At 42.5% G+C, this 20,953-nt stretch overlaps 1 protein-coding gene across 1 annotated transcript in view; it reads left to right on the top strand.

The window, feature by feature from the left end:
- The first annotated feature begins 14,908 nt into the window (after positions 1-14,908).
- The window catches only part of Nwd2 (NACHT and WD repeat domain containing 2), a 155,669-nt gene continuing 149,624 nt past the window's right edge, over positions 14,909-20,953 (top strand). The window contains exon 1 of the mRNA XM_048415085.3: positions 14,909-15,859. Coding sequence (XP_048271042.3) covers positions 15,709-15,859 — 151 coding nt within the window. The 5' untranslated portion in view covers positions 14,909-15,708. The remainder of the gene's footprint in view (positions 15,860-20,953) is intronic.

Genomic DNA, 20,953 nt, shown 5'->3' with positions numbered 1-20,953 from the left:
TTGTACTTGTGCTGAAGTTAAGAAAATGTTGTCAAAAAAAAAAAAAGAAAGAAAATGTAGTCTAATCCATGTCCAAAAATATCGACCTCTATGACTTTCTCTAAGCATTCCCATAATTTACTTACACTTGAATCTCTCACTTCTCAAAACGTTCTGGTGTGTGGTGTGAGGACGGCCCCAAACCCATCGCTTCTGGTTGCTTCAGAACCATTTGCTGAGAATACTCATCTTTCTTCCTATGAATTATGTTGGTGCCTCTATACAAAATCAATGTATCATAAACATGCACCTTTATTTCTGGGTTTTTACTTCCGTCCTCCCTGTTCTATTCTTCATGTGCCCATCCGCACACTCATGCCACCGTGTATTAATTTCTGTAGCTTTGTAAGAAGTTTTAAATCTGAGGGTACCAGTCTCCGTGTTGTCAGTCTTCTTACATTTTGTCTGAACATTCTGTGCCTTTGCATTTCCAAATGAAATTTACGCTAATGTTTTTTTTTTTTAATATCAGTGTGGCATTTCTGTGAGGATGACCCGAACCCTGCTGCTAGGTTTGAGGCGCATTATTACCAAGCAACACACCAAGGCTTCTGATCCTCTGGGATAAGGCATAAGTAGCATGAATTCTAATAGGTCTTAATATTAAAAGCCTGGGGTCAGATACAGGGGGAAATGCTGAGAGATCAGAGAAACGAAGGAGCAAAACCAAGTCACCTTATGCTACAGACGTCTTTCCCTTTATTTAGAATTTTAATTTTTTCCAACCATCTTTTACTTTGAGGTTTACAATCACTCTGCCTTCCTACCCTTGTTTATTCCTAAATCTTGTATTTCTAATACTACTGTGAAAGAAATTTCCATCTTAATTTCTTTTTTTCCTGTGTCATTTCATTTTCTTTTTTTAAAAAAAAATTATTTATTTAAAATTTCTACCTCATCCGATCCTCCCATTTCCCTCCCACTTCCCACACTACCCCTCTCCTTCACTCTTCAGTCCTAAGAGAAGTCAGGGTGCCCTGCCTTGTGGAAAGTCCAAGGCCCCCCACCTCCCTCCTAGGAAGGTGTGCTTCTAAACAGACTAGGCTCCTAAAAAGCCAGTACATGCAGTAGATTCAAAATCCAGTGTCATTATCATTGGCTTCTCAGTCAGCCCTCATTATCAGCCACATTCAGAGAGTCCTGTTTGATCACATGCTCATTCAGACCCAGTCCAGCTGGCCTTGGTGAGCTCCCACTAGATCAGTTCCACAGTCTCTGTGGGTGGATGCACCCCTAGCAGTCCTGTCTTCCTTTCTTATATTCTCTCTCCTTCTCTCTTCATCTGGGCTTTGGGAGCACAGTCCATTGCTCCAGTGTGGGTCTCTGTCTCTATCTCCATCCCTCACCAGATGAAGGTTCTCTGGTGATATGCAAGATATTCACCAGTGTGTCTATGGGAGAAGGCCAGTTCAGGCACCCTCTCCTCTGCTGTCCACAGACCTAGTGGGGGAAATCCCCTTGGACACCTGGGAACCCCTCTAGAGCCAAGACTCTAGCCAACCATAAAATGGCGCCCTTAGTTAAGATATCTTCTTCCCTGCTCCCATATCCACCCTTCCTCCATCTCAATTATCCCATTTCCCCAAGCTTTCCCCAAGCCCCCCTTCTCCCTTCTCTCTCCCCATTTCTCCTTCCCCTCAAACCACCCCAACGCCCCTGCTCCCAACTTTTGCCTGGCGATCTTGTCTGCTTCCAATATCCAGGAGGATAACTATATGTATTTCTTTGGGTTCACCTTCTTATTTAGCTTCTCTTTTATGTATTGTTTGCTGTTCAAATATAGAACTACAATTGATGTACAATTGAATACAAAACTGCATCTCTGGAACTTGCATTCTATGGCTCTGCCAAGGTCTTTTATTACTTCTAGTAATTTTTAGGATTTTCTACATGAACGATCATGTTGTTAGCAAATAAAGACAGATTTTCCAATCTACTGCTTTTGCAATCTAAAGCCTTTTCTTTCTTCCCCTGCTCCCACTCCAGTTGCTCTATGTGGAACTTCATAGAGGTAATTCCCAAAGGATGAACTCCTGAGACTGAAATTGTTATAACCTTGTCTGTATATCAATCATTCAAATATTAAGAAGATTAATAAAGGTGGATCCTATTTTTGTTATTGACAAAATTAACATAGATTTTGGGAGAGTAGTATATACCAAGCAAGTATGAAAAGGTGGAAGTTGAAGCCACTTAGTATGAGAAAGTACAATATTGAATTTCATGTCCAAATTTCATTAGAGTAAAAAGGAGTGGAAGAAGAGATAAGGGTGTGTCTGAATGGTAAAGCACTTGCCTACCATGGGAACACACACACACACACACACACACACACACACACACGAAGGAACAGAATAGAAAATGGAGTCTCAACTTTCCATCTCTTGTCACCAAACAAAGCTTCCAGCACTGAAACTGGGTTGTATTCAATTGAGCTGTTGGCCAAAGAGGTCCCATGGAAATCCCCTCAAACAACTCAGGCTGTTGCCAAGGCAATAGGTTGTTCTCCTCAAGTGGCATCAAGGCAAAAATTGCTGAAGATAACACCTACATAGCTCATTGAACATTGAGAGGTCGAGCTGGTGTCTACATAGAAATTTCACCCCTAAGTTCTAGTGTCTTTGGTATGGGAAGGTACTCTGCAGGCTGCCTAAAGAAAAACATGAACACCAACCTAGCCACAAAAGTTTTAATATACAATGCTGTCCTGCCTGCAAAATATGCTAGGGCAATAGTGGTGCAAAGCTTATAGGAGTAACCAACCAATGCCTGATTGGACTTGAAGCCCACTCCAAGAGATAGAACCCATATCTGACACTGCCTGATTGACCAGGAACAAGAGACTAGGTAGCCCAGAGACCTAGAACAAAACCAAATACAACTTGTCTTTAAAAACAAAAAAAGTAGCCAGGCAGTAGTGTGGCACATTTTTAATTCCAGTACTTGGGAGGCAGAGGCAGGTGGATCTCTGTGAGATCAAGACCAATCTAGACTGCAAAGAGAGTGCCAGGATAGCCAAAGCCACACAGAGAAACCCTGTCTTAAAAAAAAGTGACTGCTAATGATATTCTGCTATACTCATAGATTAGTACTTCATTCAGCCATCATCAGAGAAGCTTCCTCCTGCAGGAGATGGGAACAAATACAGAGACCCACAGCCAGACAATATGCAAAGAGAAAACTTGGAACACACATCTCTAAATGATACATCTTCATAAAATTCCTCCCCTCAGAAGTCAAAAGCCCTACAGAAGAGGAGGTGGAAAGAGTTAGGACACATAGAGGATGGAGGACACCAGGAGATCAAGGCCCTCAAGCAAAGCTTGCATGAGCTCACAGAGACTGAAGCAGCAAGCACAGGGACTACACAGGTCTATACCAAGATCTCTGGGAATATATTATTGTTTTCACTATAGTATTTCTATGGGATTCCTGACTGTGTGAACTAGTGGATCTCTGATAGTTATGCCTTCCCTGGCTCTTTCCTTCTGTTCATTTGCCTTGTCCAACTTCAATGTGATGATTTTCATTCTATTTAATTATATTTTGTTTTGTTATTATCTCTTCGAAGTCTTGCCTTTCTAATGAAAGACAAAAAGGGTGTGGATTGGGTTGGGAGGAGAGGTGGGGAGGAGGTGGGAAGAGTAGAGGGAAGGGAACAGTAATCAGGATATATTATATGAGATATTTTCAATAAAAGGGAAAAGAGAAAATAAAAGTTAGGAGCAAACATTTTTACGGGATATACTGGGGAGTTGAAAATGTAGGTAGATCAATTAAGAGGGTCTTGAAAGTGACTAGAAAAGAAAGAGTAAGTGCCAGAACTTAGAAACGAGTGCTGCTGCCTGTCCCCAGCCCCCTCCACTGCCCATATTTGGAGCCTCAACAATACCTACACTCAGGCAAACCAGGCTTCCACAGCCTGGGCTGCAAGCCAGAAAGTATTTACTCGCTGCTGAGCACAAAGCTAACTGTGAGCCTTACTCGTAGCCTCATTTTGATCTTGGGCAGCATGGTTCTTCTGCTTTCATTTTTAAGATTGCCTTCAATATTCTTCCATCGTTTTTCCCTTTGCCACAACTGCAGGAGACTCAATTTGCTTCTCCCACCGTGTCTGTGCTGCTCTCAATTATTTCATGCTTACCCATTTCACATCCTGGTTAAAAGGTCTACAAAGCAAACACCGTTGTCTTTGGCTCCTACCAGCAGTCTACTACCATTGCAGTCACAAATCACTGAGTGATACATAGGGTGTGTGCGCGCATGTGTGTGCATGTGTGTGTGTGTGTGTGTGTGTGTGTGTGTGTGTTTCTGCTGTCATATTACTTGAGCACTTGTTGTGAACAACTGTTTCTCATTTCCAGCAGCATAGTTCTTAACAAGAGCCTTAGCATGTGCCCCTCGGCAATGGTGCCCATGTTAGCAGACAGAAGGCAGAGCTGGGGGGTCACAGAGCACATTACGGTGTTCACAGCAGGTACAGAAAGGCTGCCCAAAGCTCTGTTCCCATAAAACTATCTTGGCAGGATTCAGCCAACTGACCACTCTGGTCCCCTCCCTTTTTCTAAGTTAGGATCTTCAGATCCCCAATAATCTTGTTATAAGCCAACAATTTCCATTAAATTGTTTATCAGTGTAAGTAAATTGATCGAAATTTGCCTAAAGCTCTAAGTAGAGCAGGTCCATAGTTGCTGATTTTCCTCTCTAAATCACACTTTATTTAGACAGACTCATACATTGAATTATGTTCATTATCTCATCCTTGTTAACACAATTATTCAGAGAAAATGAAAAACTCTGTTCTAACTGAGCCCTTCCTATTCACTGGTATTGCCTGTCGCTGTCACTTGGCTGTTGCTGGTAGAACACCGTGACCAAAAGCAATTCATGGAAAAATGCACATTTCACTATGGGTTCCAGAGGGATTGGGGTCCAATACTACAACGAGGCATGGCATTAAGTGGCAAGCATCATGGTGGGAACAGGAAGCTGAGAGATTACATCCTCAACAACCACCCCTAAACAGAATGAGAGAGAGCTGGAAATGGGGTGAGACTACAAACTCTTCATCCCCACACTCACTGCCATATCTCCTCCAGCAAGACCCCGCCTCCTAGACCTCCCCACGCAGCACCACTACCTGGGGACTGAGTGTTCAAATACAGAGCCTATGGAGAGCATTTTTTCTCATTCAAACAACCACACTACCTCAGCATTTCAAAACCTAAAAAGGCATTTGCTTTGTTTTAAAGTAAGCACTCTGTATTGGTTACTTTTCGTGTGCCTCTAACAGAATACACAACTAAAACCTGAAGCAGGGAGGGCTTGCTTTGACTTAGAGCTTCCCTAATTTTGATCCACCATGACAGAGAATGCACAGTACAGTTCACGGAGGCAGGGGTGAGTTGAAGTCTTGTCCCCTGTGATAATAGCTGTTGACAGAACACAGACAGAAGGCCATAACACAGACTGAGTACCACCTTCAAAAAAGGCCTGCCCCCAGAGAGCTTTCTACCAATTAAGTCCTAATTTTAAAGATTTTGTAGACATCCAAATGATCCTCACTAAGCCCCAACATTTAATAGCCTTTAAAACTTGATCACAAACTATGGACTAAGCGCTCAAAATACAAGTATATAGAGGGAGATTTCAGACCCAAATCCTAACATGCAAGATAATAAAAGATTTGCAGAAGTATTTCAAAGACACAGTCAGCTCAGAGGAACAAGCATTTTGGTGGTCTTGGTGGTAGAAAGTTCATGACAAGTGTATTTAGATAAAAAGGAGAGAATTGGCTAATTTTGCCCTGCTTCCTAAAACAAGCTATTGCAAACTTGATACAAGCGTTTGTGTACCATAAGGAAACTTTTTACAAGTTTAGAAGGATACAAAAACAAACATCTGTACAATACTAACATGAAATGTATATATTCAATGACCTTACTGTGCCCAGAACTGGTCAGTCTTTTCCTGGGTTCTGAACCGTTGGTTGTGTCTATTCCACCATGAGTATCAAATACCAGAGACTTGAGAAAGATAGACTCCCAAAACGCTGGGACAGACCCAGAGGTGAGAAGTAGGAAAACAAGAATATCTCTTTCCTGGAGGACTTCCCAGCTCCTGTCTCTACTTTTCTAAATACTCAATTCTATTTTATATACACTCAACTCCAATTCTTCTCTTGAGTTTATATGCCCGTAAACTCCTTATTGGTTTTAGTTATCTATTAAATTTTAAGATATTAAAATTAAGAATTAAATTTTTTGGCTTCTGCAGAAGCAAGTCAATACTTAGTGCCTTTAGTAAAGTAGGCATGGCTTAGCAAAAGGGACTCCGTGTGAAAAGGTACTTGATCTCAAGTCTGATGACTTAAATTCAATCTTTGGGTTCCACTCAATAGAAGAGAAGAACCTATGCATCAAGTTACCTTCTGCATGCTGGACATGGATACACAACAGCCTCATAAATAAATAAATGAATTAATAAATAAATAAATGCACCTGATATTTTATTAATAAATACATAAGTAAACACATATCCTGTCAGCCCAGAAGTGGATGTTGGTGGAGTTCCTGCTTAACTATGGCATTAACTATGTGTTCCATACTTTAAAATACTGTGACTTTTATATCCTTGGAGAGATGGCAGTATGCTAGGAGCTATGGCAGAGGAGGTGAGGGAAGAGAAGAAACAAACTACATTTTACAATAAAATTTAATAAAATAATTCTTTTCTTTTTTTAGTTTTTCGAGACAAGATTTTTCTGTGTAGCATTGGAACCTGTCCTGGCATTTGCTCTGTAGACCAGGCTGGCCTGAAACTCATATAGATCCACCTGCCTCTGCTTCCCAAGTGCTGGAATTAAAGGCATGCGCCACCACCACCCGGCTCATAACATAATTCTTATAATATATTTTTCTAATAAAAAGTTGTACTGTATTTATTTGGGAAGGGAAAAACAAATCTAAATTTTAAGTTTGTTCCAGGGGATAGTAGGATGATTTTTTCCTATGTTTAGTAAAAAGTGGCAGGAGTTGAACATTTAAAACCTGATTTTGAATCATTTCATTTGTGTTTCTCAACACTCTAAAGGAACTGTAACTGGCTGCCTAGTCCCTTCTTCAAAGTGTAAATGACCTAACAATGTCTGCACTTGGGTTTTCTAAATTTAGGCCAGGGGATAATTTACATTTGTGAAAGCAGATCCAGGAACACACATGTTGCCACTCTGTTGCTAATTCAGGCTCAAGGCCTATGATGGGCTTGTTATGCTGAGAAGTCATTGTTATTAAATAGTGAACATAATGCAGAATAAAAGTAGGAGAGAAAAAGAAGATGGTAAACCTATGGGATTTTTTTTCCAGAAAATAGAACCCACAGAATTGTTATAAAAGAAATTTGCAGAATATCACTGATATGATCTTGTTAAAAGAAAAAAATGATCCATGTCAGTTCCCAAGCGTTTCAGTCCACAGTTTTCAGACCTCTAGCTTTGCGGTGAAGCAGTGCTTCATGGAAACACCATGACCTGAAGCACAGATTGGAGCAGGCTGCTCACATCCTGGCAGCCCAGAAGTGGACATTGATGGAGTTCCTGCTTTCCGTAAAGGTCCTGCCACTGAGATTAACTATGCATTCCATACTTTAAAGTGCTGTGACTTTTACATCATTGGAGAGATGGCCGTATGCTAGGAGCTTTGGTATAGGAGGAGAGGGAAGAGAAGAAACAAACTACATTCATCTTTTATACAGTAAATATCCAGGAAAAGCATTTGCAACATCACAGTATTTTTGTAGATAAAAATGAATTCAACACATAGTCAAGATGAACAGGATTCTAGTTGCGTACATACACGCATTTAAGCAATGAGAAAAATGTACAAGTGACCCAAGTAATATATTGAAAACATATGAGCTATGTCAGAATAAAACAACTTAAAGGGAAGAATTTCTTGCATTTTCTGTGGACTCGGCATTGCATAATGAAAAGATACCATGCACTAGAAGGTGAGATAAATCTGGCTCAGAGAGCTTGTACTTCCTAGCTATCTGTGCTTAGACAACCACTTGTACCCACTGCTCCTCCTTGGGTTTGAAGGGTCTCCCAAACACCTACGGGGCAAAGGCTCAGTGCCCATTTCCTTTGATATAGTAAAAAATCTTGAGAGTTGGAACCCAGGGAGGTTTTAGTGTATTGGGATCATACTCTTGCAGGCAGACAGTCTCTTCTCTCTTTCACACAGGGTCATTAAGTGAACACCTTTGCCTCGCACTGCATTCCCTTCCTCCACCACAATGTGCTGGCCCTCAGAGACCCAAAACCAACATGGCTAACCTATTGATGACTTAAACTTCTAAACTGTGAGTCAAAATAACCTTTTCCCTTCACCTCAGATGTCTGTCATACTGAAGGAAAGCTAAAGCACCCATCTACCAAACCAAGCTCTTAACAGAATCCAAGGATGTGGAAATTGACTTCTGATCCCTTGAGAACAGTGGGTAACATAAACAGATGATGTAGTGACCACTGCTACCTATGGAGAGTGTTTCGCGCTCCATGTGGCTTAGTTTGCAGGACCATGAGCATGAATTTTATACAGCCACAAATGATGTTTCTCAATGTAGTCAAATGGATCTTATCAGTTGGTGGTCAAGTAATATATTATCATTGATGTGTGACTTGGTGTTCAGGAATCTATTAAATTTGGTGACCCTGCTAATGTTTCTTGAGCCGCTTTTCCAGTGAAAGTGAGGAGTGGAATAGCTAATACAGAACTTACCTCATGGGGTCAGAAATAAAGTAAATTAGCATGTACGACCATACTTCATAAGAAAACAGAATTCTCCAAATAGGTGTCAGGTGATGGAAGAAGGTTTCTAAGGTGCATATTTGAGATTGTCGAGAGGAGAAATTCTGGCAGCTGTAAAGCGAAAATAAAACTTTTAATTTAGAAATATGAACTAATGAATTATTTTTGTCTCAAAACTTACTTTCTTCTACTTTGGTGGCGTGCATAGTGCTCTCTTTGCGATGTGTTTAGAAGATTGTAAGAAGACTGATCAAAAAGTACATGAAACAGATTTGGAAGGGGTGGGTATAAAGTTAGAATTTCTGAGTCATGAAAACATCAAATAGCGCTTCCTGAAAGGTGTAACTTTATTTAGAACTCAGCCGCTGCATTTTCTATCTTGCTGCAGACACCTCTGAATCAACCATCTATGTTGACAAATTGTTATGCTGACAAATTCTCACTTCTACTGAAAATTTCCATTTTGTAAACAAGTAAGTGGGTTCTTGATGATCTAGCTCATATCCTGTGCTGGAACTTTGGGAAGCATAGTCTTGGCTTGAGTGACCATGTATTATTCATTTCTCACATTAGCCAAGAAGAATCAAATATTTATCACCAAATCAGAAAGCCACTGGGAGCATGAATGTAATATTGTATCTGAGATCTTGCCTCAAGTTTGGGAAACACAAACGGTGCATGTCTGGCTCCATTGGCTTGATTTCCTGAGAGAGAGTGGAAATATATGTTTGTTTGGCTTTCTTTATAATACAAGGAGCTTTAAAACTAGCCCCACCCACCCAGGCAGTGGTGATGCACACCTTTAATCCCAACACATGGGATGCAGGGCAGATCTCTTTAAGTTAGAGGTCAGCTTGGTCTACAGAGCCAGTTTAGGTCAGCCAGGCTGTTACACAAAGAAACCCTGTCTCAAAAAAGAAGGGGGAAAAAAAACTGTCCCCACCCACCAACAGCACAAACACAGAACGACAAACCACTTTTCTGATCAGAATATTTGATGTACATAGATATAAGTGTATTTGGAGTCTCACACACACGCTGGGTCAGAGCCAGTCGTGTCAGATCTGACACTGGGATTTCCCATGGTAGTCCCTATCACACATGCAAAAAAATAGGCCTGTGGCACAGCCTAAATCTGGGTGACAGTCATCAGCTATCACATAAAGGAAGTAGGTGAGGTGTGTCTATGTTTTGTGGACTAGAATAAGCAAAGTGCCGCTGATCACAGGAAGACACATGAGGCTTTAAACAGAATACAAAGTACATATATGTGCAAAAGTCTTGGCATCCTATGCCACAGATACTTGTTCAGCCATGTTCATTGCTGTTCTGGTTACAATAGGCAGAAAATGGAAACAACCTAACTTTTCTTCAGTAAGTGAATGGATGATGAAAAGGCGGCACATTTCACAGGGCAATACTCTTCAGCTGGAAAGGAACACGAAATCGTGGGATTTTTAGGTAAATGTTTGAACGCATCTAGATAAGATTATATTGAGTGAAGTAATCCAGACCTTGAAAGACAAATGTCACATGTACTCGCTCATCTGTGATCCCTTGCTCTAAATCTTCTGATGTGAATATACAAAATGGAGTGACTTCAGAAACCAGAAAAGTAGAAGGAAACCACTGGGGGTCATTATGAGAGGGGATTAGCGTGATGCCTTTGACAGAGAATGTAAAATGGAGAGGGAGCTCCAGCTGGAGAAAGGGAGGGAGGCCAATGAAGAAGAAGAAAGAGGGATGTGAGTTGTTCGATAAAGCCTCAAGGGAATATTATTTTGTATTTATGTAAAATTATACATAAAACATACAGTATGTATATGTGTGTGTTTATCATGCATGTATATATGTATCATCAAGGAAGATGCTGGCAATGCTCCCCATAATAACCATGTACTTACAAAAACCCAGTAACAGGCACAAGAAACTTCCTTTCTTTGGTCAGGATCATTCAATCGTCTCCCAGACCAATATAGACTATTATTGTTGCCTTTGATTGCCTCTCAGAGACTGAAGATAAACTCCCATTTCTGAAGACCCCCACATGCTAAAGGTCTAAGATTCATATTATTTAAGCTGGATCTAGCCTGAAATCTTCCTCCCTGCCTAGTTCCAAGGTACCAGAAAATACTATTCAAGATGATAAGGGAAGGAAGCAATCACTAATCCTACCCAACTGCAATACCTATGAACTCCAACAAAGACCACCATGACAATATAACCCTAAATTGCAATAAGTGTCCCTTACATATTGGCAATAAGAAACAGCTGTAGAGTGTACGGCTATACCACCCTGAACAGGCCCGATCTCATCTGGTCTCAGAAGCTATAGAATTTGACTTAACTCAACAGGAGGGAAATCATGCCCAGTACTAGAAACCTAGCCACCTTCCCAGGGGTAGTGAGGCCACAAATCTTAGAAGAGAAATCTACTACCACCATTTTGATAGACCAGCATAATTTTTGAACACATTCTGAGTCTGATCCTTACACCCAAGGATAATTGTAGCTACCACCCGTGATCAAAGAAGCCTGTCTTTTTGTTATGTTTTTGTTATAACATAACAAAAATCCACAACTAGATGCTATGCAGAGATAGCATTGTGAAGAGCACAGCCCCAGTGTATACATTTGCATCAGACGTGAGTATGCAATACGGAGCATTGCGTGTGCAAGCATACAATAGCTTGCACTACAGCTCAGGGAATATCATGGAAGAGGAGTAGAAAGGTTCTTAGGGCCAGAATAGCAGAAAGTCTTCTAGAAAAGGATGCATAAACAAGACCAGAACAAATGGCAATATCAATAGACATGCGAACAGGACCAGAAAAGGAGAAATTTCATGGGGCCCCACCTAGACAAAGAATTACAGGCAACTAGTGAATATAGAAAGAGAAAGAATTAGTCTATCCCAGTGATGAGGCCAATACAAAGTGATTAGCCCTGAAAGCATATGCACACACATACACAGACAAGAAAAATGGACTCAGTGTGCTATATTCAGGTATACTTATATGTATGAATACTTGTACTTATACATACATACATACGTAACAACAATAATAAGAAAGAGTCTATCAAATTGAGAAAACAGGCACAGAAGGACTAGGAGCAGGGCACTTGAGAGAGAATAAAGGGGGGAAAAGGAAGGGGAAAACAACATAGTTATATTTTATTTTTAAAGATATAAAAATATAAGTAAATAAATAGCAATTTAAAGATAATGTACAAGAGACAATAATGTCTAAGACAGGGTGCTAGACTGGAGATAGGACATGCTAGGTGAAGACCCTTAAGGCAATATAATTAAATGAAAGGCTAAGTAAAGCTAAAAACAGTGTATCATTCAGGCAGCACTCAGTATAGCACTAGATATTAGCTTAGTGGAATGACAATGTATTCCAGGGTCATTAACTTCTGTATCAAGGAGGATGGAGCCTATGCAGAAATGACTCTTCCCAGACCAGTGAATGAAGGGGGCTTAGCAGTGATCTGACTTCCCCACAGGTCAGCATTATAAAGGCTGGGGTGGGTGAAGAGCAGAAAAGGAACTGCCTCATCAGCATAGCTGCAGACCCGTGTTCCTTGACTCTTTTTCTTCTCATTTCTGAAGGCATTAAATTCTCCTGCCTACTTCTGGGATGGTATTTATTTCACTATGTGATGATAATTAAAAGAAAATAAAAAGGAAGTAAGCCAGAAGGGTGTAGACCTGTGTGATCATCTTGAAAGCAGACAGGCCAGTAAGTCTTCCACACCTGTCCAGGAGGTCTGGGTGGCCAATTCCAGATTGTTAGAAATCGCAGCCAGGGCTAGACTTGGGTAATTAGAAAATGAACTCACCATATTGCAAAAATCTTTGAAAAGAGCATTAATACTGGGATTCTGGCTCTAGTATAGATTAATTTTGTGACCTTGTATTAGTAATTTCTGGTTTTCAGCCTTGTTCTCTCATGTGCAAAAATGAAATAGCACTTCTAATATTTATTGAAGAAGACAAAGTGTTAAAACATATTAAACAAAGCTAAAAATTAAGTATCCTCCAAAATCTCGAATTTATCTATCTAATGATCAATCACTAATCAAATTCCTTAAGCTGGAAAATTATAGGAGTTAACACTGAAATCTTACCATAATGGTTGGCCTCTCCTTTGGACCATCACCTGCATGCTGAGACATTTGTCTTTGTTTTCAGAGTGTTAAGAAGAGAAAGATTAGGAGACTGTAGGAAAAAGGTGGAGTGGGGCCAGGATAGGTGTTTCTGTGTGTAGGAAAGAGGTGGGTGGGGCCAGGATAGGTGATTCTATGTGATGTTCAAGCAAACCCCTCCTCACTACCCAAAGGATGCTCTGCTCTAACTCCAGCAAAGGCGGTGATGTAGAGACTGCACTGCAAACAGCGACAAAGCTCTCCTGGGCAGACTTGGTCTGCAGTGACACAGGCAGATGCTAAACTTCAGCCTGTCTAGAAGTTAATTAGGTTACAAAGGCTGCCAAAAATCCCAAAGTCATTCAAAGAAAATTCAGCACCGGAGCAAGATCTGAAGCAAAGGTCAGAAGATACAAACAGTAATCTTGATTCTAAGAACAGGGACATAAACATGGGGAGGGGGAGCTGTGCAGGTGAAAATCTGTAGGCTTCTTATCCGTGTTTTATAACAGCTGAAAGATGAAGCATACTGTAGTTCTGGCTGCTTTCCTACAATAGCTATGTCTAAACAAGGGCTGAAGCAGAGGCCAACACTGTGTGTTCATTACCTGTCCAGAATTCTCAGTACATAACCAAGGGACACGGAGGGTGAGAATCCCTGGATGGATGCGGCTCCCGATTGAGTATCTTCCCACTTGGAAACCGTGATTCTGGAAAGATCATTCGCTACAATGAATTAATCAAAGAGATGGCTTGGGTTTTATTTCAGGGCTTCTTTGTGGGTACCGTGAAATTATCACACAGTAGCCAGTGCTGTCTGCTCCTGGGTCTCTGGAATAGTTGGAGCCTTAAAAACCTAGAGACCCATTTTCTCCAAAGAGGTTATCCCCAGAATGTGTGTTGGGCGTGGGGTGCTCTAAAGCTATGAGCAGCAGTACACAGGACATCACTGCCACCAGCAGGACCCAGAGGAAGTGCAGGCACTGGGGATGCTACAGAATGGCTAAGATAGGAGTCTTCAGGTGGGAAGATGAGCTTAAGATACTCTTCCTTTTGTTTGCTTGAGACAGAAGTTCACACTGTACCCCAGACTTGCCTGTCCTGGCAGTAACAACAATCCCACTGCCTCAGTTTTTAAGATCTGGTGATTACAAACCTGAGCCACCATGGCCAGCTAAGCTCAGTAGCCACCCATCCTCTCCCCAGTCTCTGGGATGTGGGGGTTCCTCTCACAGACTGATACTCCTGCCCCAAACTCAGAATGTATCATCTGAAACCCAAATTCCAACCCAGGCTCCAAATACTCCCTTCTCTCCGGCATCACCACCTACCCTACAACACTTATTTCCTCTCTGGGGTTTGCACGGTTGCATAGCATGACAGCAATTTTACAGTTGGACTTATCCGCATCGCATACCACTCCAGACCATGGGAAGTTCATCTTCTATCCTTGTCCCTGGATGCCCAGTCTGGAGCCTCACATGAAGCCGACCCAGCATCCTGCACTGACTTGGTTAAGCAACTTAAGTGCAAACAACCCACAACTTCTGGCCAACTTTGACTCCCAGCCACCAAACTGTGGTCCCCTGAACTTTGCAGACCTGGGTCTTGGCGGGTGATCTCCCTTTCTGGAGTCTTAGCCTCCAGTGGAGCCAAAGATCACACTTTACAGGGCCCCACACATCCTGAAAGCCAGCTCCTGAGTTCGCAGGAGGGCGAACAGCCAGGGAAGGCATCTCAGTGGGAGTCGGAAGGCTCCCGGGGTCCTTTAGAAAACTAGAGAGAACTGCCCGCAGAGATTCGCTTCCAGCAAGGGTCCCCGACTATGCGGGGAGGACCACGTGAGCATCGTGGCTTAGCTATAAAAACCCCCTGATTCGCACGAGCGTGGGGAGAGAGCGCAGAGGCGAGACACGGCCTCCCACGCCACGAGAGGAAGGACGACCGTGACCCGCCTTCCTCAATACCCGAAGCTCTGATGCTCCAGACCTTCATGGGGTGTCGAGGCGCGCTGAACTTTGGGGACTTGGCAAAGGCGTGCAGACGCCCGCGCGACTGGATTCCCACAAACGCTCAGGGCTGGTTTGACCTTTAGGAGAGTTGGAGGGGGGGATAGCAGGAATCTCGGGCAGATCGATCTCCTGTCTTTCACTGAGCGAGCAGCCAGGAGTTCTGCAGCGTGTCCTCGGAGGAAGCCCGGAGATCCCCGAGCTGTCCCCCAGCCGGCTCATCGACACCGCCCAGCGAGCCGCATTAATTCTGCGCTGCGAGAGAGGCGAGTTCAGACATACTCCTGCCGCCTTCTCCTAAACTTTGACCTGCTCAGGTCGCCCTCAGGGTCCCCGCGGAGGGCACAGGCGGGGACATGGCTACGAGCTCCAAGAGCCGAATGGGCTCTTCCCTTCGCAACCCGGCGCCGCCCGCGTAGCATCCTCTACGCTGACCTCCCGCGCTGCGGCGCCGAACCCTGGGCCAGAGCCAAGGCAGTTCTCAGAGGTGCGGAAAGCGACGGCAACCCCGGGACCCAAGGGTCCGTATGGCCACCGCCCGCGGGCAACTGCTGAGCGCCACGGAGCTTGCGGGCTGTGCCCGGGGCTCCGAGCGGCTCTGAACTGCGGTGCCGGCCGACGTCGCCCTCGCGGGGCCGCGGAGGGTCAGGGACCCGAAGAACAGAGGTGGTGGTGGCAGCTAATCCTCCCCCAGGGCGATGTGGCCAGCCGGCGCCGGCACCAAGCTGCCCTGTCCCCGGGACTCCGCGCTCCGGCGGGCGGCGTTCTCCGGGAACCTTACCGCCCTGCCTTCTCACCTCGTACCCGCCGGCCGCAGCGTCAGAGTCTTCATCAGCGCCAACCCTGAAGGTAAGTCCCTGTTTGTCCGTCTGTTGATCCTTCGATCGGTGCGTGGCCGAAAGTGCGTGGGGCCTCCCATCCGGGTGCACTCTGCTTCCCCTGCGCTCCCTGCCTCCCGCCGCAGCCCGGAGCGCGTGGGAATTTCATTCCAATCACTTATTTTTCTTTAACTCATCCGCTTCCCTGATGACTTCTAGGACACACTTGTCTTCCCAGAATCAATCCAAAACATAGCTGAGGCAGTTAGTAGCCAGTTTCCAGAGGATTCATTCTGCCTTTTCCACCGTAAGCCCTTTCTTCTATCGGTTTCTTCTGATAATTACAAACGGTAGCTGAATGGGAGCTACCTGCTGCCGTATGTTCTCACCCAGGCAGGCATATTTCTTAGAACACAGGTCTTGCAAGTAAAGGTCGGGAGTGGGGGGCGAGTACAGACGGTCTCAGGTCAGAGAGGTGCTCACCCCAGGGCAGAATTGGTCCTGGAACGCTCATATGAGCTCATCTGTGCGGAATCTTGGTCTCCTGGGTGGAGTTCCGGCTCCAGTCAAGCACCTGCTAGGTGCTCCACGGAAACTTGTTGGTTTGGGGCTTTTGTAGTCACCATGACAGAAGCGGTTTTCAGTTCTTAAGGTTAACTTTGGTTCCCAGTGGGTGGTGGGAAAGGGGGGGTACTCATTTAACAAACTAGGTAAGACTTTAGAGGGGGGAAAGGGAGTGATCCTAAGAAGAGTTTTATAAGTTTATGTAAGACTGAAGAATTTGCCTCGTTGAACATTCAAAGCTCTGGCTGCTTGTAAAATGCATTCTGAGAAGACAGAAAAAGTAACTTTCTGGAAACAATCGCTTCTAAACGGGAGGGCTGCACTACTAGAAATTTCTGGTAAAGGTTTTGTGGTCACAATGGAATGAGGAAAGAATCGAAGAAATAACATGCCATAATTAATAGGAGCTTTCTGTGCTCGTAGGGAGGGGCGCCTCATGGGAGGGTTCTGTGCTTGCAGGGAGGGGGGCTCACTGTCCTTCCCTGAATTTACAGCTCTCGTTCACAGAACTTAATAAAGGGTGTCTTCGAGAGATCTGGTGACATCAAAATTCATCCCGTACCAAGTATGCCATCCAGGACTTTGACATGAAATTTGAATTAAATAGCCATAAAATGGGGAGCCTCCTTAAAGTTAGGGTTCAGGCAATCTGCAAGTCCCAGCAATAACGTCTGGAAGAATTATATTAGATAATGTTTAGTCTTGTAATTTTCAATTACTCAAGACTTTCCTAAATGCCAGGTGAATTGTTTGCCCTGCTGTGTAGCACACTGCCTTGTCCTTAAAGCAAACTGCTTCTCAAATACCATGAGTGTTCTGTTAATGTTACCAGTGGTTAATTTGTTTCTTGCTCTAACTATGTGTTTTCTGTGATTGCATGATAATGAATTGATGTAGTCAGTTTACTGTGGAAGTTAAAACAAGATTAATCTCATTTTTGTTATACCTGTGACATTTTGTTAAATGTGTGGTGAACGCACATTATTTTCCAAACCCTCCACTTAGTTGCTCTAAAAACTTTAACACACACAAAAGCCCAGGAAAACAAACACAAGGAAGGCCTCAGCTATGTCTCTTGGTCTCTGATTTTGCTGGCTGGCTTCCAGGCTGATCTTAAAGGACCAGAAATGTGAAGATTACTCGTCAAGCAAGCCTTTGAATTTCATCCAGACTGAAGAGCCAAGGGCATATTGAAAATAGACAGAGATGGGCATTTTTAATGCTCTCAGCTTGAAGCCTTACAACTCCGGGAAATGCTCCATCCAAGGCAGCACTTTGCCATGGCATCTTTATGGATTCAATTTAGAAAGCAAATGCTTGCGTTTTGGTACCATCCAATATTAGATTCTTGGACAATCCTGAAGATGAAGAGCCTTTCCACTGTCAAATTAAGACAAAGGACACTCATGTTTCCTTTACAAACAGAAGTCCAATTTGCATCTGAATAAAAGCTGTTTTGTTTTGAAGCCATAGTAGTTGCTTTTGTTTTGTCTTGTTTTGCGAAACCCAACAAGACTCTTGCTGAGGTGATTGTTTTCAATAGATATTGCTTTACAAAACTTGAGTGGAATGGAATTTTCCCAACCACACTAATGGTAACACGTGTCTTCAGAATGGGTAATTAGTTTTCATGCAATTTTGATTTTATCCTCAAATGCTTCTGAGAGTGGTAAGCAAGGGATTCTTTCTATTCTACAGGTGAGACAACTCAGGCTTTATGCAGTGAAGTTACTTTTTTGGATTAATACAGCAGAGTGAAACAGAGAGATCCCATAAGAAACTCACAATACTTATTTTGCTGTTCTTCGACAATCTAGGCAACACACAGATCACTGGAAATGTCTCATGTTTATATGACCAAATATGGTGGGAAAGTGCTGTCCAGACTCTTCTGGCTCCAACAACTAAAAGGGAACACAATTGCCCCAACCCACTTGGTCCCACTGGGAGGCAGTTATAGGACATACAAGAGAATCTTACAGCATACTGAACTTCTTCAAAAGTCTATCCATGTCTGACTTGTTGTCACTACATGGATGATTTTGTACACTTGTCAGGGAGGCAATCACATTATTCCAGACTTACATGAATGGTTGAACTTTGTCTAGTCTCACTCCCATGCAATGATGTCATCTTTCTTAGTCCTTGGAAGTTTTCTAGTCATATAACTACTCTCTCTCTTTGCTAAGACAATTTTTTTATACTGCTTTGGAAATAAATGCTTTCAAAACATGTACAACAATGAAAAGGAAAGGGGAGGAGAGGAGAAATGGGGAGGGAAGGGGAGAGGAAGGGAGGGAAGGAAGGAAGGAAGGAAGGAAGGAAAGGAAAGGAAAGGAAAGGAAAGGAAAGGAAAGGAAAGGAAAGGAAAGGAAAGGAAAGGAAAGGAAAGGAAAGGAAAGGAAAGGGTCCTGCACAGGTCTCCCAGTTATTGTGCTGGAAGGACTTTCAAATCCCATGCATCCATTCTGAACTAGATCAGAGTAAAGTAAGTAACATCTTCATTCAGACAAAAGAAAAGATGTTGCCTTTGTTTTTGACAAAGAATGATGCTAGCTCATAGTCCTTTCACCTATGATCTCCAGGATTAAATGTGAGTTGGTAATTTCTCCTGTCTTTGGGGGAGGAAATGAGAATTTCCAATTAACTATGTGGGCTCTGAACTAACAGCCATGCCATATATGTGTCTATAAGTATACATGCTTTCACTTAATGTTGTGCAGAGCTGTCCTAAATGCCAGAAATGTCTGTTTGCTCTGACAGCATTAGTCATGGACGATGGTTGAGTCTAAATAGTGTGAGTAAAATTCTGAATTTTATTCATTTTAATAAATGTAATGATATAAACATGCATATGACTTTACATACACACGTGGCTACTGGCTCAAAGCTCTAAGTCAGTATTTCTCAACCTGTGAATCACAACCCCTCTGGGGTCACATGTCAGATATCCTGAATATCGAGTATTTATGTTATTTTTCAAAACAGTACCAAAATTAGTTATTGAGGAGTAATGAGATAATTTTATGATTGGGGGTCACCACAGCATGAGGAACTGTACTAAAGGTCTCAGCATTAGTGAGGTTGAGAACCACTGCTCTAAGTAGACAAAGACAATAAGTAGCTTCATGTCAAATAAAGTCCCAGTACTGACAGGGGTTATTTTGGATTATGCAATCACTCAAACTGGGGGCACTCTACTATTCACTAGGGTTTGTGAATTTTGATACTGCAGCTAAGAGATACAGACTTTATTGGAGAATACAGTTTAAACTACGAAAATTGAGTTTCTCAAAATCAAATCCACAACTACATGGAGCTCTCAACTCCTAGACAAGGAGCAAATAATTGTGCCTCTTGCCAGGAACAGTTGACATATTTCAAATCTAAAACATGAGTGAGAACAGGGGTTACAGCTGTCCTGGAAATATTAAAAGAAGTGTCTGGGCTCCCGTGTTTACATTTTCCTTCCAAATGCAGCTTTCCAGTGGGGCAGAATCACTTATTATATATCCAGGGCTGCTATACTAGTCTGGAAAGAAACCTGGAATAAAGAAGAAATAGCCAACATTCATTCCTGTCCACTTCCACTTAGATTGTCAAAGTGGCCATCTTTGAGTGTTATATACTCATGCCTAGCTTTGATGACCAAATATTCAGATCATTCCCATTGATTTTTCTTCAGTCAGTATGATTTTTTTTAGCTTCCCAGACTCTTCTTCAGACCTTAAGACTCTCAGTTGGAAATCTTATTCTCCATTTTGATGGAGGCACAGAAAAGATGACTTCTCGCCTCGTGTCTACACAGGCTCAAAGTCCACAACCACTGGTTACCTTCTTTAGTTTGCAGTTCTGCCCCAAAGAAAGAAAGAAAGAAAGATCTGCATCAGGATTCAAATGAGATCTGCGAGAATTCTTCATTACTCTTATTCTTACATTTCTGTCATCCTAAGCTCTCATGGCTCCCTCCCCCCTTTTTTTTTACTGTCTTTATGTATTGTCAATAAGAAAACTGTAGCAGAACACAAATGGACACTTGTGCATCTATACAGATACAGACATCTTGATATACCCTAAGAATGTATATAACATACACAGGGCATTCATAATACACAAACACCAAAAGTCTACTGATTGTGTCTCCTTGATCCTTAAGGAGACTTTGTTGGGGAAAAGGGGAGTATTAGTGACCAATAGACTTAGGCTTATGAACCATGCTTTCTGGGTTTGAATTCTTAATCTTCTATGTAATGAATTATTTCTTTTTTTTTTTTTTTTTTTTTTTTTTTGTAATGAATTATTTCTGAGCAAGTTCTTTAACTTTTTTGTTCTCTGTTTCCTGTCTCATGAGGTAAGATAACAGCAGTAGCTGTGAGGGGTTAGAGAGCAGGGTAAATAAACGAATACACACAAAGCGCTTACACAAACACTGGGCACACAGGAAAAAAATAACACACATTCACTATGTTTTCATTGTGTTATTTTCCAGTGACATTCAGGCACTCTGTAGGTGTATCTCTGGCAGGAATGTGGTCTCTATCAGCCACTAGGTAGAACTCAA

This window comes from Myodes glareolus, chromosome 8 (genome assembly GCF_982192425.1).
Source record: "Myodes glareolus chromosome 8, mMyoGla1.1, whole genome shotgun sequence".
NCBI lineage: Eukaryota > Metazoa > Chordata > Mammalia > Rodentia > Cricetidae > Myodes > Myodes glareolus.
This window is presented reverse-complemented; position numbering and strand designations above follow the sequence as displayed.